The following is a 25,563-nucleotide window of genomic DNA, read 5'->3' as shown; positions in this document are numbered from 1 at the left end:
AGGCACCTGCCACAATACCCAGCTATTTTTTTTGTTGTTGCAGTTTGGTAGGGGCCAGGTTTGAACCTACCACCCTTGGTATATGGGGCCAGCGCCCTACCCACTGAGCCACAGGTGCTGCCCTAAATTGTGCATTTTAAAAGAACAAATTTGGCCAGGTGTGATAACTCACACCTGTAATCCTAGTGCTTTGGGAGGCTGAGGTGGGAAGATCACTTGAGGCCAGAAAATTGAGACCAGCCTGGACAATATCATGAGACCTCCATTTTTACAAAAAAAAATAAATTTTACCTGGGTATAGTGGTATGCACCTGTATTCTCAGCTACTTGGGAGGCTGAGGCAGGATTGCTTGAGTGCAGGAGTTCAAGGCTGTAGTGAGCTATGATCACACCACTGCACTCCAGCCTGGGTGACAGAGCAAAACTCTGTCTTTTAAAAAAATTGAAAGGAGTTAGGTGCCTGTAGCTCAGTGAGTAGGGCACCAGCAACATACACCAAGGCTGGCAGGTGCGAGCCCAGCCCGGGCCTGCTAAACAATGACAACTGCAACAAAAAAATAGCTGGGTGTTGTGGCAGGCTCCTGTAGTCCCAGTTACTTGCGAGGCTGAGGCAAGAGAATTGCTTAAGCCCATGAGTTTGAGGTTGCAGTGAGCTGTGACGCCATGGCACTCTACCAAGGGTGACATAGCAGGACTGTCTCAAAAAAAAAAAAAAATCCAAAGGAGTAAATCTTATGGTATGTGCATATTTCAATCTACAAAAAAAAAAAAAAAAAAAAAAATCCATAGCAGTTGGCCTGGCAACGGGAAGAGAAATGTCTCAGGCAGGAGAAACAGCTGGAACAAAGGCATAGAAGCCACAGGTTGGAAATGACCAGCCATGACAGAGAGAGCAGGAAGGACACCCCCCAGCTGCCTTTCCCTCCCTCCTGTAGGTACCCTCCCTGGAATCTGCTTCTTCCTCTTCATAGCTCACGCAATGCTCAGCCCCTGCCTCTCACAGCCAACATGCTAAGGCCAGCCTGGGGCAAGTTTCTCTTCTAGTGTCAGAGGTACAAACGTCCCCTCTGTGAACATTCTTCCAGAGCCAGCCCATAAAGAAGGGGCTGATCCCAGATTTCTTCCTTAACATGGAAGGGGGGATATCTTGGAGCAAGTCACGGAGCTTCTCATTTGGGCAGATCAAAAACAGAGCTCTCGAGCTACAGAGATGCAGAGGAACTTTCAGTACAAAGCTTTCAATGCAATGAAAAGGTTATACACTGTATGATTCCAACTATACAGCATTCTGGAAAAGGCAACACTATGGAGACAGTAAAAAGATCAGTGGTTGCCAGCGGACTGAGGGGAGGATGGGATGAAGAGGCAGAGCTCAGGATATTTTGGGCAGTTAAACTATTCTGTGATACTATAGGGGTAGATATATGACAGGATACATTTGTTGAAACTCACAGAAAACTATACAATACCAAAAGTAAACCCTAATGAAAACTCTGTACTTGACCTAATAATAATGTATCAGTTTGGGTTCACCTGTAACAAATGTACCACACTAATGCAAAATGTTAATAATAGAGGAAACATTTGTGCCGAGAGGATATATGGAAGCACTCTATACTTTTCTCTCATTTTCCTGCAAACTTGTAAGTACTCTAAAAATAATAATAATAATAATAAAGTCTAGTTGGGTTTAGGCCCAGCTACTCAGGATCAAGAGGATCCCAAGAGGATCACTTGGGCCATGGAGTTCCCAGCTAGCAAGGCAACACAATGAGACCACCTTTCTCTAGAAAAATAAAATAAAAATAAGGTCTATTACATTAAAAAAAAAAAAAAAACTAACAGATGTCCATCAGAAAGTCTTTAGGAGTATTTTTCTCATCAATCCAGAGGGGAGTTTGTTTTTGTTTTGTTTTGTTTTGTTTTGCAGCTTTTGGCTGGGCTGGGTTTGAACCTGCTATCTCTAGCATATGGGGCTGGTGCTCTACTCCTTTGAGCCACAGGTACTGCCCCTTGTTTTTGTTTTTTGAGACAGGCCTGCTCTGTCACCAAAGCTGGAGTATAGTGGCATTATCATAGCTCACAGCAACCTCAAGCGATCCTCCTGCCTCAGCCTCCCAAGTACCTGAGACTACAGGTGCACACACTACCACACCTAATTTTTCTATTTATTTATTTATCTATCCATCTATTTATTTGAGACAGACTCTCACTCTGCCACCCTCAGTAGAGTGCTGTGGCATCATAGCTTACAGCAATTTCAAATTCTTGGGCTAAAGTGATCCCCTTGCCTCAGCCTCCCAAGTAGCTGGGACTACAGGCACCTACCACAATGCCCAACTTTTCCTTTTATTTTACAGAGTGTCGCTCTTGCTCAGGCTAGTCTCAAACTCCTTCATCTGCTTTGGCCTCCCAGAGTGCTAGGATTACAGGCATGAGCCACCATGCCCAGCCTTCTATTTTTTTTAAAAAGATGAGGTTGTGCTATGTTGCCCAGGCTGGTCTCAAACTCCAAGCTTCAAGCAATGCTTCTGCTTCAGCTTCTAAAAATGCTGGGATTGGCTCGGCGCCTGTGGCTCAAGCGGCTAAGGCGCCAGCCACATACACCTAAGGTGGCGGGTTCGAATCCCCAGCCCGGACCCGCCAAACAACAATGACGGCTGCAACCAAAAGATGGCCGGGCGTTGTGGCGGGCGCCTGTGGTCCCAGCTACTTGGGAGGCTGAGGCAGGAGACTCGCTTGAGCCCAGGAGTTGGAGGTTGCTGTGAGCGTGATGCCATGGCACTCTACCCAGGGGGATAGCTTGAGGCTCCGTCTCAAAAAAATAAAATAAAATAAAATAAAAATAAAAAATAAAAATGCTGGGATTACAAGTGTGAACCATGCAGCCAACAATTCATTTTTTAAATTGTATGCTGTTATGAACATGATGAATTCTCTCCATCCAGCTTCCCTTTTTCCAGTGTATCCATTTGTCTACACTACCCACCAGTTAGTCACTTTAGCCTTCTCAGTTATTAAATTAAAAAAATAATAATAATGTATACAGGAGTTAATACTATCCTTGGTTTCAGATATCCCCTGGGGGTCTCAGCATAAATCCTTCATGGATAAGGAGGAACTACCTTATAGACTCCAGATCTACATGTTCTAGGTTCAAATCCCAGCTCTGATGGCCTTTGGGGCAGGTCCAGCAACTCTCACTGAGAGCACAGCTTGCTGGTACATGGAGGCACATCTTTCTGGACAGCCAGATGTGCCAGAACACACACTCTGATCTGGGCCTTCCTACAGTACCTGCAGGAACCCAAGGGCAGATGGGCCATACCACCTCTGGAATAACTGAAGCCATCACAAGACTGTTATGGGAGGGAAGACTGTAATGGGAGGGTGGTGACAGCACTAACCCACATCCCCTTTCCCAATGGCCTCCCAGTTTAGCGGGTGAGCTGACCTCCCATTTGTGTCTGACGAGTTTTGCAGGCTGAGCTCCTGGTGGGGGCCCATCCTGTCATGTCTCCTGAAACTCTGCAAGGGTTTTGCATCACATGGGGACAGACAATAAACAACTAGGCACCCAGCAGGTGCCAGAAGCTCTGCAGGTTTATTTCTTGAAACCAATTATGAAATAAAACCTCAGTGCTTAGCAAGGTCTGAGACCAGAAGGTCACTCACTACCAACTCCACTGTCCAAGGGGCAGTGATGCCGAGAAAACAGACAAGCAATCTGGGTGGCTGGCCCCAAGAAAGGCTGGCATAGGTGTCTGAGATGAGCAGATAAACCACCAACATGCAGCTCAGGGCCCATAGCACACATACACCAAGGGTGGCGGGTTCAAACCCGGCCCAGACCAGCTAAAACAACAATGACAACTACAACAAAAAATAGCTGGGTGTTATGCTGGGCACCTGTAGTTCCAGCTACTTGGGAGGCTGAGGCAAGAGAATCACTTAAGCCCAAACGTTGGAGGTTGTTGTGAGCTGTGACACCATGGCACTTGCACTCTACCAAGGCCGACATAATGAGACTCTCTCAAAAAAAAAAAAAAAGCCACCAACATGGCTGATGGGGATATGTCTGCATCATCCTGGTGGGATTGTCCAGTATGTCACCACCAACAGCCATCAGTAGCACAGCCATTGGGGACATTTGAGAACCTGAGGCAATCTCAGATTCCATCCTGGGCTGAAGATCTTCCCCAGCCCCACTACTGCTATTGCCATGGGACCCTTAATACCTATGCTAGATGGAGACACCCAAGAGGCCCTTGCCAGGGACAGTGAGCAGTGAGCTAGGCAGCCTCTCTCCCCACTACTTCCCACCCCCAGCAACACAACCTTCATTCAAGGTCTTCTAGCAGGAATCCTCAGAGAAGCCTGAACAGAGATGTCCAGGCAGGGGCCAACAGTGGCAATGTCCAAGTGGTCATATTCAATTCTGGAAGTTTCCAGGGCATTGGGAGAAAAGGTGGGGCCAGGGAAACCCACCAGAAACAAGGAAGTGCAAAAAAAGCCATCAGCCCAGCTTGGTGACATTTCCAATTACCTGAGGGACACTGTCTGATCCCCCTACACATGCAGGCTAGCCAAGAATACCAGCCAGTAGGGTGCAGGGCCTACTTGGAGTTCACAAAGGACCATGACCCCTGCCAGGGCTTGGGCTCCTTAAGGCACAGCCAAGGGGGAAGCAGGGAAACCCCATTCTGGGGCCAGCACCCATTGGGGATGGCCCACAGAGGCTCTCAGGACAGCTGGGTCCTGCAGAGGATGCAGCTCCCAAGAAATGTTTGCTCTGCTCTTGGCAGGAGAGAAGAAAGATGAAGGAAAAGAGGGGAGAGATGAGGCCAGACAAGGACACAGAAGACAGAGGAGCAATGAGGGCACACCGACAGACAAACATACACAGGAGTGCAAAGGAGGAGAGAGAATTGGGGTCCTCTGAAATTCCAGTTTTTTGCCCCCAGGATGGCCAAGTGTGGCTCCACCAGGTGGGTGTGCAAGAGAGATAGCCCCCGGGTAGGGCTGTCCAGCTCAAGCCCACCTCACCCAACAGCTCTGGTTGGGAGTCTCTGGCTGGCAGGAGAGAAGTATTAGAGGGCATAGGCACCCGAGCAGATGCGGCTGTAGACACCCTCGTCCAGGGGCAGGTAGTGGCCCTTCTTCAAGTCCAGGAAGAAGAGCCGGTCTGATGTCTGACGTGGATCAAAAGCCTCACGCTGCAGCCTCGTCTTCTGGATCTTGAAGGTCCCTGGGGTGGAGGTGTGGGTGAGGGGACAAAGGCTGAGCAGGTGGCTTCCAGGAGCTCCCAACTTGCCATTCTTTTTACACCTCTGGGCCTCCCCACAGGCCATCCCCTTGGTGGGAACATTCTTCCCTATTTAGCCTGATTTCCCTCTGTCCTTCGGATCCCAGCTTCAGGCCTCTACCTCCAGAGAGGCCTCCCTGACTACCTCCAGCACAGGGGGAAACTTTGTGTGCTCCTGCCTGGTCATATGTTCATCCCCTATACGACTGAGGCAGCGCTTTGTCTGCCACACAGTGGATTGGATTTCAGTGACCTATGCCTCATAGGTTAATAAAGTTTTATTGGTACACATCTATGCCTATAAGATTCTGTCTCAAAAAAGAATAGAAACTTACCTTCCCAATTTTAGATCACAAAGATATTCTTCTTCATTTTCTTCTACTAACAGTAACCCTTAGCATATTTTTTACAAAACCATTTCATAACAGTTCATGGTGGGGGTTGCAACTTTTTCTTCTTACTTTTTTTTTTTTTTTTTTTTGGAGACAGTTTCACTCTGTTGCCCAAGCTAGAGTGCCAAAGCATCAGCTTAGTTCACAATAACCTAAAGCTCCTGCATTCAAGTGATCTTTCTACCCCAGCCTCTCAGCTGGGATTATAGGAGACCACCACAATGCCTGGCTATTTTTTCTATTTTTAGTCTTAAATTCTTCAACTGAAGGGATTCTCCTGCCTCAGCCTCCCAGAGTGCTAGGATTACAGGCATGAGCCACTGTACCTGAATCCATGGGAAGGTAATTTTTCTTTTTTTTTTTTTTTTTTGAGACAGAGCCTCAAGCCGTCCCCTGGGTAGAGTGCCGTGGCATCACAGCTCACAGCAACCTCCAACTCCTGGGCTCAAGCGAGTCTCCTGCCTCAGCCTCCCAAGTAGCTGGGACCACAGGCGCCCGCCACAACGCCCGGCCATTTTTTGGTTGCAGCCGTCATTGTTGTTTGGCGGGTCCAGGCTGGGGATTCGAACCCGCCACCTTAGGTGTACGTGGCTGGCGCCTTAGCCGGTTGAGCTATAGGAGCCGAGCCGGAAGGTAATTTTTCAAAACAAAACTATAAAAGCATAAACTATAAGGTTAAAGAAAAAAGTATAAATTTTTTTTTTTTTTAATTTTTTAGAGACAGGGTCATTCTATCACCCCAGCTGGTCTGAAACTCTTGGCCTCAAACATTCCTCCCTCCTCCACCTCCCAAGTAGCTGGGATTACAAGCATAAGCCACTGTACCCAGATAGGTAAAGTTGTTTGTATCACTTAAGATTTTTATAACAAAGAGCACCATGGGCAAAGTGAACAGTCAGACTCAATAACAAGAGAAGAGACTTACAATATCTGAAATTGCTAAGGAATTAACACTTAGACTATTATTAGGAACTCCCACCAATCAAAAAGAAAAAGACCCCACACAAGACGGGTGAATAATATGAACAGGCAATTTGCAGAGGATGAAACTCAAGAGGTGCTAGATGATTCACTCAGATTTCCTAGGTATCAGAAAAAATGTAGAAAATGAAAAGATGAAGCAAATATTTCAAGATACTTAGTGTAGGTGGGAGTGAGAAATGGAAATAAATAAAAACATAAATATAACAACAGAAGGACCCTGTGTGAGCCCATATCACCAGCTGGCCATGAGCCATATGTCAAACTCAGAACAGGGTCCTGAACTAGAACAAATAAGTAATGGTTATTTGCCATGGTTTGGATATGGTTTGTTTGTCCCCACTAAACTTACATTGGAATTTGATCCCTAGCATAGGAGGGACTAAGGAACTAAGACATCAACCAACAGACAGGTGGATAGAGAGAGGCAGAGGTGAGGCGCACCTGTGGTGTCCACCTGGGGCAGGAGACGCAAGAATATGGGCCGGGCATAGGGTGCCAGCACCTTCTGCAGCTCCTGGTACACTACGTTGGGGTCCAGCTGGCTGTGTGGGTCTGCAATGGCTGCCATTCCTGCTTTGCCCTCCACTCCTGGAGACAGAGGCTCAGCTGAGAACATCCTACCCCCAGCAACACCCTTAAGCAGCAGCCCATAGTCTCTAGTCCTCCCCCCACCCGGGATAACATTTGCCGAAACAATAAACATTTTATGGAGTTCCTGTAGCCCTTATACAGGGCTGCTTTCAGGATCCCATTTTCTGGGCAAGAAAATCAAAGCTCAACATCACTCACACGAACAGACTTTCCCATGCTCCCACCCAGGCTGCCATATGCAATTGTCTAGGCTGTACACTGCCCAAGAGCACTTGTACCTCAAGCCCCTTCTGGCTGGGCTCCCCTGGGCCTGCCACACTCTAGAACCAACCCCAGCTTGCCTGGCACGGCCACCCCATACACGGCCACATCTGTCTGGCCCAGCAAACGGCTCAGCACACTCTCCACCTCAGTGGTAGAGACATTCTCGCCACGCCAGCGAAAGGTGTCCCCACTGCGGTCCCGGAAGTACATGTAGCCAAGTTCATCCATCACCAGCACATCACCTAGCAGAGAAGAAAAGGAAAGGTAGATGGTGGCTCCCATACTCACAGCCAGCACCAGGGATCTAGTGGGCTGCATACCTGAAAGGTAGGCGCTGTCACCCTTGCGGAAGACACTATAGGCGATCTTCTTGCTGGTGGCGCTCTCACTCACATAGCCATCAAAGCGTCGCAGTGGGTCCTGCTGGTTGATTTGGCCCACGAGCAGGCCAGGCTCCCCTGGGGAAGAGGCCAAGCTCAGGCTGTAGTGGATGGGTAAGGGATGAGGACCACAGCTCCCCAGGGAACCAGGCAGGGGTCATGCTCACCAGTCTGGCATGGGATGCAGAGGCCCTGGGCATCCCGCAGCAGCTCCATAGTGTCTTCATTGACCTTTACCAGTTTGATGGGGTACACATGGGGCAGGATGCGGCTGTTAAAGCCACAGGCACCGACCTGAGATGAGGAGAACTGAGTTAGCAAGGGGCCTGGCAGTGGCATGGGGTCCTCCTCATTGATACTTTGCCTCTCCTGCCCCACAGCTTGATCGTCACATCCCTAGTGACACTATCTGCTGTAATCTTGGATGATCTGCAAAACGGGGATGGTAAGAGCAGTGTACCCTATACCTCAACTCACCCACCCCGACTTTTCCAGCCTCCGTTGCAGCCTCAGGAGACCCGTGGCTGGCTGCCACAACCTGGCCCACAAAACTCTCCACACTGGCAAGAAGTGGATGCCCGGCATCCCTGGAGCCACATGGGACACTGGCAGAATTGCTGCCTGCTGCCCGCTGCCCTGCCTGGTATGGGTCTATGAGTGGAAATCCTTGCTCAACAAGTTTGTGTCACTGCATGCTGTTGAGTGTGTTCATTAAACAGCAACTAGAGCTAGCATAGCCAGAGTGTCTTTGGGGTCCTGCCTATCCAACAAATAAGTACGGTGACAACTGTGCAGTGTTTTTGGCACTTGAGACCCAGCCCATATAACACTTGCTTCATTATGAGCATGATCTATTCCTGCCTTGGGTAGGAGGGGCTTGGGAAGAGAAAGGCAGAGTCACACATGGGCAGAATGGAGGTGATAATAGTGTCAGTCCTTGTTAATCATGGAAGGATCTGGGGACACAGCACACTGAGCTTATGTCGTTGCACAATTAGAACACTTGCAATGAACTGAATGGCTGTCCCCATTTACAGGTGAGGAAACTGAGTCCAAGGAACCTGAGTGACTGGCCCAACAAGAGAGTGGCATCCCAATCCTAGTCCTGGGTCCCCAGAACACTGCTTTATTCATCTACCACCATATGAGCCTGAGCAAGTGAGGCTCAGAAAAGCCGAGGCACTTGTCCAGCCAAGGCTGCAGTGGCTTTGAACACTTGCCAATAAAGAAGGGTGACAGTCATGCGACTATGCTGGGGAAAGTCCCTGAATTGAGCCTCTGAAGGTGGGGTGGGGGGGTTCGGGAACTCCCCCACACCCCACACTGTGCACCCTGGCTGAGTTCTCCGCACTATGGACACCTGGGGCCCTGAGAGGCAGAGGTAGTGACCATTCCTGGACCCAGGTCCTGCCCGTGCATACCTTGCCATCCATGTTGGCAATGCTGCAGTTGCACTCGGTGGCCCCGTAGAACTCGCCAATCTGGCGCACGCCAAAGCGCTGCGTGAACTCCTCCCAGATGGCCGGCCGCAGCCCGTTGCCCACTGCCAGGCGTACAAGGTGCCGCTTCTCAGCCTCCCGCACGGGCTGCTTCAGCAAGTAGCGGCAGATTTCCCCGATGTACTGGACCACCTGCGAGCGCGGGGAGCCGGGATTGGAGGAGAGAGCCAAGACTGCCCCCGGGAAGCTAATCCTATGAGTGAAACCAAACGGCCTGAAGGTGATGACAGCCCACACTTGGGTGACACTATTGACAGTGCTCAGTCCCCACAAAGGACCGAGGACATGGCTTCTATCGGAATGGGTGCAGTGTCCCCCATACTCCTCCATGATCCCTCTGCCCCCACTCCGCTTACTATGGGATAGATACTGCATCACTCCTAGAGCCTCAGCTGGCACACAGGGCAGGAAGATTAGCTGGAGAGTTGAGGCTCCACAGGGCCACCCTCGGTCCAGAGCCTATGCTGTCCCCGAGGCTGCTAACAGCATCACCCCTGGGGTAGACCACTCTTAGGTGCATATATTAGACTGACAGGTCAGCATTGGAACTGAGCCTCAGGAGCCACAGAGTCACTTGCTCACTGGCGCCCCCTGCAGCGAATATTCTCTCTCTGCCTTTCATTCTTACTCTCCACCTGGGCTTCTTGGTGTCATCTGCCAGATGCCCCAAGGTGCCCTTAAGCTCTCATCTCCCTGTGGGCTTCTGAATAATTACCATCCCTGTTTCACAGATGGAGAAACCAAGGCTCACTGGAAGTAATTAATTAGCCCAAGGTCGCACAGCAAGTAAGTGGAAGAATTGGATTGGCACCAGAGTTGGAATGAAGTAATTATGTCCTCAGGAATAACCAACAGATTGATCATCACAGATGCAAAAGTGTTCATAGCTCCCTCTCACATTTCAGGATGAAATCCAAATCTCTGCCTGTGTTCCCTCAATCTGGCCCTTCCTGCCTCCTCTCTCTCTCTCTCTGCACCTAGCTCTGCCTCTTGGGGACTTTAGATGTGCTGTGCCTTTGGCCTAAATTAGACATTTCCCCAGATGTGTGTCTGGGTTCTCAGGTCTTCGTTCAAATGTCAAATCAGCAAAAGACACCCCCTGCATACGGGGCTGAGTCTCTGAGTGAGCACTCACTAAATAGCTAATGAATAAAACCAGCCTGCTGAGCACATACCACCTACCAAGCACTAAGCCCCAGAGAGAGAATGCAGTGTACCCAACACCACCAGCAAGTCACCAACATCAGGACCCTACAAAGAAGAGTAGGCCTTGAGTGTGGTGCAGCCCACCATGTCTCCAGGAAAGAACATGTGACACAGCTAGCCATTCAGCTCAGTCCATCCTCAGCCACTGTAATTTGTTTAAGAATGGACATGTAGGCTCGGTACCTGTGGCTCAAGTGGCTAAGGTGCCAGCCACATACACCCAAGGTGGTAGGTTTGAATCCAGCCCGAGCCCGCCAAACAACAATGACAGCTGCAACCAAAAAATAGCTGGGTATTGTGGTGGGCATCTGTGGTCCCAGCTACTTGGGAGGCGGAGGCAGGAGGCTCACTTGAGCCCAGGAGTTGGAGTTTGCCACAGCACTCTACACAGGGGGACAGCTTGAGGCTCTGTCTCAAAAAAAAAAGAAAAAAAGAATGGACATGTAACCAGAGAGCCAGGCCAATGAGAATCAGCCCTGGGACTCTTTTTCTTTTTGAGATTTTTGAGTGATTCTCTTGCCTCAGCCTCCCAAGTAGCTGGGACTACAGGTGCCCGCCACAACACCCAGCTATTTTTTTTTTGTTGTACTTCTCATTGTTATTTAGCAGACCCAGGCTGGGTTCGAATATGCCAGACCCAGTGTATGTGGCCGGCAACCTAACCACTGAGCTATGGGCACCAAGCCAGCCCTGGGACTTTTGATGGAATGTGGAGAACAGAGATGCTTTTTTCTTTGCTAGAGCTACTGGAGATCCCCTTGGAGGAAGGACAGAGAGGGAAGCTGCCCACTTGAAGAAAAGCCAACAAGAAGGTTGAAAACAAGAAATGGAAGAGACGTGGAGGCCCTCCTAGATCAAACTATGCCTGATGCTGTCATTGCATGGCCTCCTAAGTTTCATTAGCTAATAAATCCCTTTCCTTGAGAAAGCCATAGTTTAGCGTAGGCTTAGGGTTAGGCTTTTGGTTCCTTTCAACTGAAAAAGCCCTCCCTAAATACAGAGCTATACTCCAGACTGTGACTAGGTGCTACAAACAACTCCCTTTGGATCTTCTTTGGATATCAGGCCAGGGAGGGATAACTCAGCTGTGATCAAGGCAGCTGAGGCCAAATCTATGTACTGACAGCAAGTAATTAATCTTTACCTTTAGTCTGGTCCCTCAGATAGACCCAGATCTAAAGGAACACAACACATATCTGCCCAGTAAAGCAGACACCAGGTGCCCCATGCTAGGATTCCTGTGTCAGGGCAACCTTATACTCACAGCGAGTATAAGTGACCCAAGTGGATGTGGGGAGACAAAGGCACTGTACACTTGGTTCCATGAATGACGATGTGTTGAGTTGCTTACCCACCTATCTCTAAGATGCTAAGAAAGCAAGGTTGTAGGTCACAACCTGCTAAAGCCCATAGGAATAGCTGGACATGGCCCCCACTACAAATAAAACAGCAGCCAAGCAGTTTTCTCTTCCCTACAACCATGAGATGGAATTTCTGAACCCAAATAAGTGCGTGCTCTTTTTTTTTCTCATCATTGTAGTTAAACATGACCTTTGGAGATTCTATCTTTTTTTTTTTTTTGCACTTTTTTGGCCAGGGCCAAGTTTGAACATGCCACCTCCGTTATATGGGGCAGGCGCCCTACTCCTTGAGCCACAGGCGCCACCTTGTCCTCTGTTTCTTAAAGAACTCTTCAGTGTTTACCACCTGCCTTATATGAAACAGAAATTCTACCTCTAGGAAACTGATAGAATGAGCTTCTGAGGGCCAAGGGACAGTGAATGATGCCCAATGCAACATGGTTTGTCAAGGACAAAGAGACCATCAGATGTGATGGGCCTCCGAGTGGGAGGACATGGAATCACCCATAAGGTATCTTTGTCAAAATTTTGAACTTGAAGCTGATCAAACACCTAGACCAGTGGTTCTCAACAAGGGGCAATGCTGTACCCCAGTAACACTTAGTAATATCTGGATATCTTTTTTTTGAAAGACAGGATCTCATTCTGTCTCCCAGTGGAGTACAGTGGTGCAATCACAGCTTATTGGGCTCAAGAGATGCTCCTGTCTCAGCTTCCAGAGTAGGTGATACTACAGGGGCCTGCCACCAAGCTCAGCTAAATTTTTGCAGAGTTGGGAGCTCATTATATTGTCCAGGCTGTTTTCAAAATTGTGGCCTCAAGTGATCCTCCTGCCACAGCCTACCAGAATGCAAGGATTACAGGCATGAGCCCCCACACCTGGCCTATGAAAGGATTCTTATAAGACACATCAACCAATCACAATACTAGTTGTCTATTGCTTTTTTCTATAGAAACAAGACCAGAAACATTTTTGCCATGGTAAGACACAAGATTAGGCCACTGCCCAGATTCCTGATGACACTGAGAAATCACTGTCATTTAAAAACACTCTTTACTGGGCACAATATACCACACAGTATATGATTCCATTGATGTGAAGTATCCAGAACAGGAAAATCCATAGAGACAGGAAGTAGATTAGTGGCTGACAGGGTATAAGGGAGGGGAAATGGTAAGTGACTGCTAATGGGAATGGGGTTTCCTTTGGGAGGATAAGAATGTTCTGGAATTACACGGAGGTGGTGATTATATAACACTTAATGCCACTGTTTGCTTTAACATAACTAATTTATGTGAATTTCACCTCAACTTAACAAAAAAGGTCTCCTTTTTCAGAGATTTTAGTGAATCATCTACACAGGAAACACTGTAGTATGAGGGCTGCTTACTAGTGAAGCAAAGGAACGGATGTGGGTAAGCGTGCAGAGGTAGGACGTGGAGTAGGATGGGCCCTGGGACTGGCCTATGGGTGCACCACAACTCCCTATACTTTTCTGCCCACAAGAATGCAGAAACTCTCAATATTATTTTCAACTCTCAATAATTCCTTTTTTAAAAAGACACTGTTTCACATTTCAAGAGGCACATTATCAATTTCTCCCAAGATCCCTCAAGCAGAATGTAAAATCCTCAAAAGTAGAGCAAAACACAATTGTCATTGATCTTGAGGAGTCCCTAGAGCCTCCACCCCTGCCCAGATGTGTGAACTGTACAAGTGGCTGAACTCCCTGAGGCCCACTTGTTCCAGGTGAGGTAACACCTACTAATTTGCCACAGTCCCCGCACAAACCCTGCCCTCTCTTCTCCTTACCCAGCTGGTCATGCTCCTCCCTGGGGGCTCAGCATCTCCTAGGGCAAGGTGCTCCCACCTGAGTCTCCTCAATCTCTCCTATCACAGCACTCAAATCCTCAGCCTGATTTCCTCTCATTGTGGAGGGGAAAAGAGAATTGCTGCCTTCTCTGAACACACACCTGCCCTCCTCTCTGGGACAGCAGATGAACCCACCTCTGCCTCATGCTTACCTAAACCCAGAAGCCCCAGTCTTGTAACCCTCTACATCCCAGGGAGCAGATCCCACCCACTGGTCTCATTTCCCTGCAGGCACCAGCAGGGAAGACCCACGGGGCACGGGGTATGGAAAAGGCAGAGCCTTAAGGCACCCTGGGTCCAACCCCAGCAACATTACAACTCTCAGTTTCTCTACCTGCGAAATGGGTGTGATGCCTTCACCCACTCCCAAGCAGTTTATAAGGACTGCAGTGAGTTTACACGTGGAGGGTCTGGCCCTGGACTGGACATAGATCAAGTACCCAAGAAACACTGGCTGCGCTCTCTGTCCTCATCCTAGGCGGCCATTCAGGACATCCCCAGGGAGAGGGGGGCAGGCTGCACTATAATCATGGACCAATAGGCAGTGGGAGGGCGTGGCCTGATAGGAAGGGCCGGGCCTGACCGTGCAGTTGTACTTGACGCAGTCATCCCAGAAGCGGCTGGCTGAAAATTTCTTGCGGAGGACGACGGTCAACCCGTAGAGGAGACACTGTCCCACACCCATGATGTTCCCTGCAGAGGGTGGGCTCAGTGAGGTGTTCCCGATATTCCCCACCCCCCGCCCCCAGGCAGCTGCGTGGTACCTGCCGAGTGGTACAGAGGCAGGCAGTCGTAGAGCACATCAGTCGCCTGCATGCGGTAGGCATGGTGGCCGAAGGCGGCAATGCGGTAGTACCTGTGGGCCGGGAGGGCGGGGGCTGGGACCTAAATCCCCCAGAAGTATGGGGGTGGGTAAAGGTGCTGGGTGCAGACCCAGGCAGAGCCAGCCTGGTTCACACAGGACTCACAGGCGGGTCAGAGAGGGAACATGTCGCAAATAAAGAAAATAACAGTGCTAGGTGCCAAGACGGAGGTAACAGGGTGAATGGGCAGAGAAGAACTGAAGGTGACGCAGGGAGATTGGGGGTTCCTGTCTGCGGAAGCGAAGCATGATCTCAGACCTAACCAGAAGGAGCTTATGCGGGTGTACTCCATAAGGGTGCCCAGGCAGAGGGCACAGCATATGCAAAAGCCCTGATGCTGGGAGGGGCATGCCATTCCAGAAAGTCTGAAAGGCTAAAGAAGAGTAAGTGAGGGGTGAAGGGGAGAAAACAACATCAGGAAGTGGCACAAACTGGGAATGGGTTTTATTCTGAGGACTCAGGCAGGTGCAGGGAAGTCTTGGGCAGAGGAGGTCTGATTTATGATTTTTTTTTTCTTTTTGAGACAGCCTCAAGCTGTCGCTCTGGGTAGAGTGCCGTGGCATCACAGCTCATAGCAACCTCCAACTCCTGGGCTCAAGCGATTCTCCTGCCTCCGCCTCCCAAGTAGCTGGGACTACAGGCACCTGCCAACAACACCCAGCTATTTTTTGGTTGCAGCCATCATTGTTGTTTGGCGGCCCAGGCTGGATTCCAACCTGCCAGCTCAGGTGTATGTGGCTGGCGTCTTAGCCACTTGAGTCACAGGCACCAAGTCTGGATTTTTGTTTTTAGAGACAGTGTCTTGCTCTGTCACCCAGACTGGAGTCCAGTGGCACAACCATTGCTTACTGTAACCTCAAACCCTTGAGCTCAAGTGATCTTCCCATCTCAGTTTCCAAGTAGCTGGGACTACAGGTGTGAACCATCACACCTGACTAATATTGGGGGTTTTATTTTTGGTTTTTATAGAGGCAAGTTCTCAGTACATTGCTCAGGCTGGTGTCAAACTCCAAGCCTCCCATCTTGGCCTCTAAAGTGCTAGGATTACAGGTGTGAGCCACTACACCCAGCCTGATTTAGGATTTTAACCCCTCCTGTGGCTGCTGAAGGGAGCTGGACCACTAGGCGCACGAGCAGGGGAGCAGGAGCCCCAGGAATGGCTGGGGGAGGTCGAGGAGTGGGGCATGGAGAAAATTGGACAAACTGAGGTGACAGGTCCCACTGATGGGCTAGATATGGGAGAGAAGTAGGGTGGGAACAGAGGGGCCCCAGAGTGTTGGACACAGGGCAACAGCATCCTGAGATGGGCTGTGAGTTTCACCAGGTTGGGGTCTGAGATGTCCACAAGACCATACAGGAGCTGGGGGACAGGTTGGGTTGTTGAGACATCCTGGGTCACTCTTGGGGGCTGGGGGCCATGCCCATGGGCCCCTCACCTGCTATGCACGACAATGGCAGCTTTGGGCAGCCCCGTGGTCCCCGACGTATAGATGTAGAAGAGCCGATCTGCAGGAGATGTGGGCGTTGGGGATAGGGGCTGGGTGGGTAGAGAATCGGGCAGTAGGGCAGGCATGGAAGGGTCCTACTAGGACTCACCATCCATGCCCTTGCTGGGGGGCTGTGCAAGGGGGGACGTGGAGGCTTCCTTCAGCATTGGGTCCAGGAGGTGTGTATCCGGCAAGATGTTCTCCGGCCCCAAGTCTCCAGAGCAGAACTTAAGGAGGCTCTTTCCCAGCTGTCCACTGACCTCAGCCACAGCTGAGGTCCAACGTGGGTGTCAATGCCACAGCTTGATAGGCTCCCTGCCAAGGCCTGGGATGCACCACTTCCCTGTCCCAGGGCAGCCCCAGACCATGCAACTCATGGCCACATACAGGCCCCCCTTCCCTTTCTAGGCCCCGAGGAGGAGCATCTCACCACCGAGGGCAGCCCCAGGTCCCCTACCCGCCTTCCACCCACGTGCACCTGGCCTCACCCGCTGCCATTTCTCCACCAAAGATCAAGGCCTTGGCTCCTGATGTGCCCAGGCAGAAGGCCAGGGGTTCACGTCGCAGGTTAACATTGAGCAGTGCAGCCTCCACGCCTGCCTTGGCCAGGCCCAGCCACAGCCCCACAAACTCGGGCCGGCCCTCCAGGAAGATCGCCACTACATCTCCCGGTACGAAGCCCAGCTGGAGGAAGAGGTTGGCCACAGCATTGGAGTAGGTATTCAACTGTGCAAAGGTCCAGGACACACCACTGCTGGCATCCACCAGGGCCAGGCGCTCTGGCTGCCCCTGTGCCACTGCCTGGAAGATGTGTGGGATGGTGTGGCCAGAACGCTGATGCCATCGCAGCTCCAGGCGTACACGAATCAATACAGAGAGGCCACTGGGAGGAAGGACAAAGGACATAGTGTCACTGGCAGCCTCTGCAGCATTGCATCTGGAGACTGGCTTCCCTAAGCCTCAGGGTTCCCATCTGGAGGATCCCAGAGCAGCCTGGAGGTTTGATGAGATTTCCAGTTAACACTTTTGGTGGCCAGACCTCTCAGGGAACCAAGAGCAGGGGCCATTTGTCAAACGGCCTGGAAGTGGATGGAATTCTTAAACTGAGCAGAATTCTCAAACTGGCCTAGACATAGTGATGCACAATAGTCACCCTGTCCTCCCCTACCTCAGCTAGCTTGGTGGCCCTGGGGGAGCTGGGGTCCAATCTCATCCTTTCTTTTTTCTCTTCTAGAACATCCCAAACACCTGACACTGCACCCTCCTCTACCTGACAGCCTCCGGCCTCTCATGCTCAGACTACTCCAATTGGGTCCCCAGGGTCCAGCCCTGGGGTGAGCAGCTGCTGCAGCCCAAGTCACTTAATGATACAAGGCACAGATGACTGAAGCATCCAGCAATTGGGGAGAAGAGTGGCCCCTGTTCCAGGTAGGGCCAGAAGGTATTCTAGTTGATGCAGAGTTCAAGGACAAATCCCAGGCCTTGGTAGAAGGTTCAAAGTTCCCCCTCCCTACCCACTAGTGGATATAAAGGACAGAGGTCCCAGGGAACAGCAAAGCCCCCAATGGAAAGAACCACATTCCTGAATGACTGTGTGGAAGTGAGCAGCCAACCCTCATTGCAGGCTGTTAGAGGAATGAGAAATGAACCCCCAAAACAGACAAGCATTCTCCAGTTTGCCCTTTGGGAAACAAACATCACGGAATGCGGAAATCCAGAATTTCTCTCTTGGTTCAGAAGATGGACTGTTCTCCCTGGCTCCTCCTGGCTCCTTGTCCACCACCCTGACCTCTACCTCTGAGAATTAACCTTGTGCAGGCATAAGCCACTGGCAAGCAGGGCTTGTTTGTTATAGAGCTTGCCTTGGGCCTGTTTTAACTGACATGGGATGGGTCTACACTCTGCCTGCTCCTGCTTCAGCCTGGTCTGGCCACCACCTCCCACCAGCTCTGGCATCAAAACCATTATCAAATCCATCCTGTGTACTCTATTGCCTCTCCCAGCCTCCCAGCCTCCCTGAAATGGCTTCTGCACACCCCTGGACTAAACGTGTGCACAGTGAACCTCAGCACAGACATACATGCATTCATTCAGTCATTCATCATTCATTCCTTCCCTCCCTTATTCCCTTCCTTCATCATTTATTCCCTTCTCATTCATTTCTTCCTTCATTCAGTCCCTCCTTCTTTTCACTCATTTCCTCATTCATTCCTCTTTCATTTATTCACTTCTTCCTGCCTTCACTCATCCCCTAATTCATTCATTCATTCCCTCCTTCCTTTATTCATCCCCACAGCCATTCCTCCATTCCTCCCCTCTTTCATTCATTCTCTCCATCAAACATTCCCTCCTTCATCACTCCCTCAATCATTTTATCCCTCATTCATCATTCTCTCCCCCCTTCCTTCTCCTCTTCCTCCCTTCCTTCCTTCTTTCCTTCTCTCCTTTATTAATTCAGGCTACCAGTGTCTGCTGTGTGCCAAACACCTTCTCAGCTCTGGGAACAGACCATTGAACAAAGACCACCAAGCTACACCTCCAGATATTCACAGTCCTGTGGGGACAGAGGCCCCCCCTCCATGTATATGAATGATTACCAGATACTGCTGAAGGGTGACCAGGCTGCAAGGGGCGACATGGGCAGAGTGACATGTACCAAGGCAGGGGTGGGTGAGGGCCTTGAAAGAGAGGCCGGTGGCACCTGAGCAGGTCCTGCTGAGGGGAGAAGGAGCAAGCTGTGGGTAAAGCCAGAGAACAGCTAGTACAAAGGCCCCGAGGTGGGAACAGGGCTGGGGAATGAGGCACATTTGAGGATCAGAGGGGAGGCTGACCCTGCCAGCTCCATGGGCCACAGAAGAGGGTTATGATGGAATCCCTGGAGACAGGAGGCTGGTGGGGACCTGTGGGTGAAGAATACCTGCAGTTGTCAAAAACAAGGGTTCAGGATTCTGGTAAAATATATGAGATTTCCTACTTGGGTCAAACACTTCCCTGGAAGCCCCTGAAGGGCTTCTCCAGCTGCCCTGGGGATAGGACCAGGGTGCTGAAGTTCTTGTGACTCAATTCCAGCAGCCTCCCCTCCACACACACCACCCACCGGCCCCCATTCACCTGCCCACTCACTGGGTTCTTCTCAGCACATTCCCAGCTGCCTCCAGGAAACCCACCAGGTACCTGCAGGAGGTGGATGCACAGCACCTACTGCTGACCTATCACAGCACAGATTTCCTCAAAAGGAGCCAGCGTTAGTCATCTGAGCACAGGCTGGGCTCAGGGAATGTTCTCTTATCCACCCTGGAAGCCAGTCATTTACCAAGCCTCTGTGTGAAGCCACCAGTCATGGATCCATTCCCTCATGGATTAGAAATACCCCAAAGATGCTGCATTCTGTGTCAGCTGAGGAGCCTGGTGCCTAGGGGTGCTCAGGAAATAGAGGCTAGACTACTATGTTCATGCCCCTGGACCCAGAATCCAGGGCACCGGCCCTCCCTGGCAGTCAGATACAGACACATGAGCTCTTTCACTGACTCCTGAAATGGTGAGCATCTACTTAGCACCAGGCCCACTTGGGGTGAGACCCCGTGGTGACAGAGATAGAGCCTCCTCCCCCTCCATCCTCTTCCTTCCATCTTCCACTCCTTCCCCTCCTCATTCACCCACTGGAGTCATACTCACCTCTTCACTGTCCCTCCGATACCCCAGTGTGTTCCTCCTCAGGACTTTGGCACACACTATGCTGGCTGCCTGGAAGGTTCTTCCTCAACATCCATACAGCTCCTTTCCCAGGTCTTGGTTCAAGTGTCACCTTAGGTGGCCATTCCTGGACCAACTTCTATGCTCTCCTCCACCATCCTTGGTTTATTTTTTTCTCCATAGTACTTATGGCCTTCCAATGCCAAGTGTAATATATTCATTTATGATCTTATCCTTGGCTTGTTTCTCCCTGCTCTGGGCAGACAGAGACTTGCACCTGTTATATTCTAGCTCCAGAGAGACAGCAGCAGAGGAAACAGCCCAAGATCCCGCCCTCCTAGAGCACAGAGCACCTGCCACAAATAATCCCATGAGGGAAGAAAGGTATTGGGGCTCTCAGGTCAGGCCTGAGTCCTGCAGCCTGAAGGAGGGAGCAGCCACCCCTGGTGCCAGCCTGATCTTTCATGAGGGTAGGGACACCCGCACATCAGCAGGGTCTTGGGGAAAAGCCATTCTGCAGGCTCGGTGCCTGTGGCTCAAGCGGCTAAGGCGCCAGCCACATATACCTAAGGTGGTGGGTTCGAATCCCCAGCCCGGGCCGCCAAACAACAATGATGGCTGCAAATAAAAAATGGTCGGGCATTGTGGTGGGCACCTGTGGTCCCAGGTACTTGGGAGGCTGAGGCAGGAGACTCGCTTGAGCCCAGGAGTTGGAGGTTGCTATGAGCTGTGATGCCACGGCACTCTGCCCAGGGGGATAGCTTGAGGCTCTGTCTCAAAAAAAAAAAAAAGAAAAGAAAAGAAAAGCCACTCTGCAGAGGGGCCAGCCATAGGGATGGAGGCAGGGACAGAGAGGCAAAGCCTGCGGCCCTGGGCATGGGAAGACCTGCTCTGTTGCTCTCAGATCAGCTGACCAGTTAGCTCCTTGGTAAATGAATATCTCCCATACATGAGTTCCTTGCTCAAGGGGAGAACTTTTGAAAATGTAAATCAGATTAAACCTCCACATAAAAACAATCTCAAAACTACTCTGCACTATAGGGATGGAGCCTGATCAAAGAAGTCTCAGAAAGGTGAAACCAAGGACTTGGTATGGTACCAGCCATTTGGGAGGTCAAGGCAGGAGGATCACGTGAGCCTAGAAATTTAAGTCCAGCTTGGGCAACACAGGGAGACCTTGTCTCTAAAAAAAATTAAAAATATAAAGAAAGGTGCCCTTGTCTACTGCCTATTCTACTGTCCCTGCATTGGCTGCCAGCTGGGTTATGAGCACACAGGGGAGTGAAATCCCTCAGATCTCAACAGGAGCCTGGTACATAATAGGTGCTCAGTAAACAGAGGGCAGTATAGAGGCACAGCTCCCTTCATTAATCCCACACACAGTGAACACCTACTGTGTACAGGCAAACCTGATCTGGTGTGAGGTATAAGAACAGCTGACACCCAGGACCCATGGGAGAGGAAGGAGAGATACTGCCAGCACCAGGGGACTTTTGGGGAGATGGGATGCTTTATATCCTGACTGTGGTGTTTTCCTGGGTATAGACCACTGGGGGAAAAAAACCCCAATTGGACATTAAGAATGGGTGCATTTATTATATGTAAATTACAGTACAAAAACAACCCTGAAGAGTTTCAGTTTTACAAGATGAAAAGAGTTCTGCAGGCCTAGCACAGTGCCTTACCCCTGCAATTCCAGCTCTTTGGGAGACCAAGGAGGGAGGATCACTTGAGGGCAGGTATTTGAGACCAGTCTGGCAATAACGAGACATCACCTCTACAAAAAGTAAAAAATCTTAGCCAAGCATGGTGCTATACACCTGTAGTCCCAGCTACTCAGGCGACTGAGACAGGAGGATAGCTTCAGCCTAGGAGTTTGAAGCTGCAGTGAGATATGACACCACTGCATTCCAGTGTGGGTGACACCCGACTCTAAAAAAAAAATCCCCCCCAAATCCCCCAACATTCTGGAACTAGAGAGTGGTGATGGTTGCACAACACTGTGAATGTATTTTACGTCACCAATGGCAAATTTTATGCGATGTGTACCTTACTACCATACAGAATGAATGAACAAAGCCCCTGAAAACCAGGTTATGGCAATAATGGAGTCTAGAGCTGTCCAGAAATGCACCCTGGAATATTAACAGATGAAAGGATGTGCCACTGGGTTTCAGAGGGAGGCGGAAGTGGGTGGGGATGAGGAAATGAGAATGTACTGATCACAGATGGTGGGAGATGTGCCCACAGTCTCATTGTATTATTGTAGGTTTGAAATTTTCCCAGAATAAACTATTTGAAAAAATATTTTTTTTACCCACTAAAAATTCCCATCATTGTTTTTTCAATCAAATGCCATCCCTGGGTCCAGGGAGACTCCCATCCATCATCAGTGCCCCCACTTCCCTCCCCTCGCTCTGATCCTGTCTCTAAAAGCAAACAGTAGCTGCCCCATGACCTTTGTTCTTGCAGTGTTCTTGCCACTGCCTGGAATATTCTGCTCCAGTACCCCCACAGTGGCTCCTTCCCATCCTTTACTTCTTACTCTTGTCACCCAGGCCAGAGTACAGTGATACAATCACAGCTCACAGCAACCTCCAACTCCTGAGCTCAAGGAATGCTCCTGCCTCAGCCTCCCAAGTAGCTAGGGGTACAGGAATTATATACCACCATGCCTGGGTAATTTTTTAAATTTTTTTGAGAGACAGGGTCTCACTATGTTGCCCAGGCTGGTCTCGAACTTCTGGACTTAGTGATCCTCACAACTTGGCCTCCCAAAGTGCTGAGATTACAAGTACCACTGCACCTAGCCTATTTCCTTCTTGATTTTTCCTCTTCCTTACCAGACTGTGGGATCCTTAGGACAAGAAAAGCATCTGGTGCATTTCCAGTGCATTATGGTGGTCAAGGTGTCCCCTAAGCCCAGATGCAATGTGGCCCACAGGAGGTCCTGAGGAATAACTTTCTCCAACGCAGACTAGCCAGAACTCAACCACATCTCACCAGCCTAGCTGGGTCCCCACCATTGCACACATGGACCAGTACAGTCACTTCCTCCCAGACTCTTTACTTCACTCTAGGGTGGGTCCCATCCTTGTGTAGTGGGCTGAACAGTGTTGCCCATAAAGATACATCTAAGTCCTCACCTCCAGAGCCTGTGAATGTGACCTTATGTGTTAAAAGGATCTTTGGGCCAGGTGCAGTGGATCACACCTATAATCCTAACACTCTTAGAAGCCAAGGTGGGCATATCCCATGAGCTCAGGAGTTTGAGACCAGCCTGAGCAAGAACAAGACTCCATCTCTAAAAATAGCTGGGTGTTTTTGTGGGCACCTGTAGTCCCAGCTACTCAGGAGGCTAAGGTAAGAAGATAGCTTGCCCAAGAGTTTGAGGTCACTGTAAGCTATGATGCCATGGCACTATACCAAGCACAACAAAGTAAGATTCTGTCTCAAAAAAAATTTTTTTAAATAATAAAAGGATCTTTGCTGATGTAAATTTTTTTTTTCTGAGACAATGTCTCACTCTGTTGCTCCAGGCACAGTACAGTGGTGTCATCATAGCTGATTATAACCTCAAACTCCTGGGCTCAAGTCATCTTCCTGTCTCAGCCTCCCATGTGGCTGGGATTACAGGTGTCTGCACGTCTCTATTTATGGTAGAGACGAGGGTCTCACTTTTGATTATGCTCAAACTCCTGAGCTCAAGTAATCCTCCCACATCTATCTCCCGGAGTACCAAGATTACAGGTGTGAGTCACTGTGCTGATTCTCAGATATAATTAAATCAAAGTTCTTGAGATGAGATCTTCCTGGACTGAGGATAGGCCCTAAGTCCAATGACTGCTGTCCTCATAGGTGACAGAAAGGGAGCCGACACAGGACATAGAGGAAAAGGTCATATGAAGATGGAGGCAGAGACTGGAGTGACGCACCCACAAGCTAAGGAACAAGGACTGTTAGAAGCTACCAGATACTGGGAGAGAGGAAAGCCCTACTGACACTTTGACTTTGGACTTCCGACCCTCATGAGGGTATAAATGTCTGTTGTCTTAAGCCATCCAGTTTGTGGGACTTTGTTACAGCAACTCCCAGACACCAGGATACCCAGACACCAGGCTTCGTGTCTGACCTTTGTCTGTCCTTCTCACTGCTCTTGCCCCAGTAACCCACACAATAGAGGAAGCGTCTCTGCTCCCACTGTCCAGGAGCAAGCAAACATCCTGCCCAATTGTCCCCAAATGCTCTTTGGCCATGTGACACTCTACTGTGCTCAGCATTCAGTCCTGAAAATCTGATTCTGCCTGCTGAACCCCAGGGCATCCTTGACTCCAGGACTCCCCAATCCATAGACACCCCCACAAACACATGTCAGACCTTTCAACCCCCCTGCAACATGGGATATAGCAGTCTTATGTTCCCTCTTTTCTACTTTGGGAAGCTGTCATCAGGATGTGATGCCTGGATGTGAGCCACAAGGAAAGCTAGCCAGAGACATCAATCATGGCAATCATGTCATCCTGCCCATCATGGATGACAGAGCAAAAAGACAGAAGGAACCTGGGTCCATGACAATACGTTAAACCATAAATTACCAACCTGAAGCCACCTTCTGTCTCAATCCTATATTACACGTGGCCACAAATATTCCTTACTATCAATGCCACTTCTCCTCGGGATTGCCATTACTTGGTGCTGAAAGTTTCCTTATGGTGAATACCTCCCCCGAGGAGCATGCCCATTCAGGCATTAACCTCTGCTGAGCACCACCCCATGCTAGACATCAAGACAGGTACAGGGCTACACAGGTGACAATGGTAGGCATGACCTTGCCCCTTTGGCGTTATAATCTAGGGTGGATGAAGCAGTTCATAAGCAAAAGGCAAACAAAAACCATTCCAGTTTTATGATCAGTGCTTAGAAGGAAACAAACAGGGCAATGTGTACAAGCACAACCAGGGCGGATTTTATCCCCAGGGATAGGGGAATTCTCTCCGGGAAAGCAACATTTGCCCCGCATTTTAAAGGATGAGGAGGACTCACATGGGAAAGGCGTTCCAGATGTAAGGGACAGCAAGCACCAAGCCCGGGACGGGACGGAGAAAGGTGATGGGCATGTTAAAAACAAAGCAAAGTCTGGGCATGGTGGCTCACACCTGTGATCCCAACACTTCGGAGGGCCAAGTGGGGAGGATCTCTTGAGGCCAGGAGTTCAAGGCCCTCCTGTACAACAGAAAGGGTGAAACCCCATCTATAAGAAAAAAAAAAAAAGTGAAATAGAAAAAATTGGTCAGATATGGCACCCACCTATAGTCTCAGCTACTTGGGAGACTGAGGCAGGAAAATTGCTTGAGCCCCGGAGTTGGAGGCTGCAGTGAGCTAAGACCATGCCACTGCATTCTAGCCTGGGCTACAGAACAAAAAAAATCATCTCTAAACAAAGGAAATAGGCTTGGCACCTGTGGCTCAGCGGCTAGGGCACCAGCCACATACACTGAAGATGGCAGGTTCGAGCCAGCCCAGGCCGGGCCTGCCAAGCAGCAATGACAACTATAACCAAAAACTAGCCAAGTGTTGTGGCAGGCATCTGTAGTCCCAGCTACTTGGGAGGCTGAGGCAAGAGAAGTGCTTAAGCCCAAGAGTTTTTTTTTTTTTTTTTTTTTTT

The 25,563-nt window shown here is 49.9% G+C and overlaps 1 protein-coding gene across 1 annotated transcript in view; it reads right to left on the bottom strand.

The window, feature by feature from the left end:
* Positions 1–4,526: 4,526 nt before the first annotated feature.
* The window catches only part of SLC27A1 (solute carrier family 27 member 1), a 28,802-nt gene continuing 7,765 nt past the window's right edge, over positions 4,527–25,563 (bottom strand). The window contains exons 2-12 of the mRNA XM_003796547.3: positions 16,694–17,088; positions 16,315–16,476; positions 16,155–16,224; positions 14,620–14,711; positions 14,439–14,548; positions 9,338–9,547; positions 8,084–8,210; positions 7,857–7,994; positions 7,614–7,778; positions 7,123–7,269; positions 4,527–5,248 (exon numbers count right to left, since the gene is read on the bottom strand). Of these exons, the coding sequence (XP_003796595.1) occupies positions 5,091–5,248; positions 7,123–7,269; positions 7,614–7,778; positions 7,857–7,994; positions 8,084–8,210; positions 9,338–9,547; positions 14,439–14,548; positions 14,620–14,711; positions 16,155–16,224; positions 16,315–16,476; positions 16,694–17,088 (1,774 nt within the window). The 3' untranslated portion in view covers positions 4,527–5,090. The remainder of the gene's footprint in view (positions 5,249–7,122; positions 7,270–7,613; positions 7,779–7,856; positions 7,995–8,083; positions 8,211–9,337; positions 9,548–14,438; positions 14,549–14,619; positions 14,712–16,154; positions 16,225–16,314; positions 16,477–16,693; positions 17,089–25,563) is intronic.

The sequence above is a fragment of the Otolemur garnettii genome, unplaced genomic scaffold, assembly GCF_000181295.1.
Source record: "Otolemur garnettii isolate 467f Iridium unplaced genomic scaffold, OtoGar3 scaffold00105, whole genome shotgun sequence".
Lineage (NCBI taxonomy): Eukaryota > Metazoa > Chordata > Mammalia > Primates > Galagidae > Otolemur > Otolemur garnettii.
The sequence above is the reverse complement of the archived record's forward strand: the minus strand, read 5'-3'. Positions and strand labels throughout refer to the sequence as shown.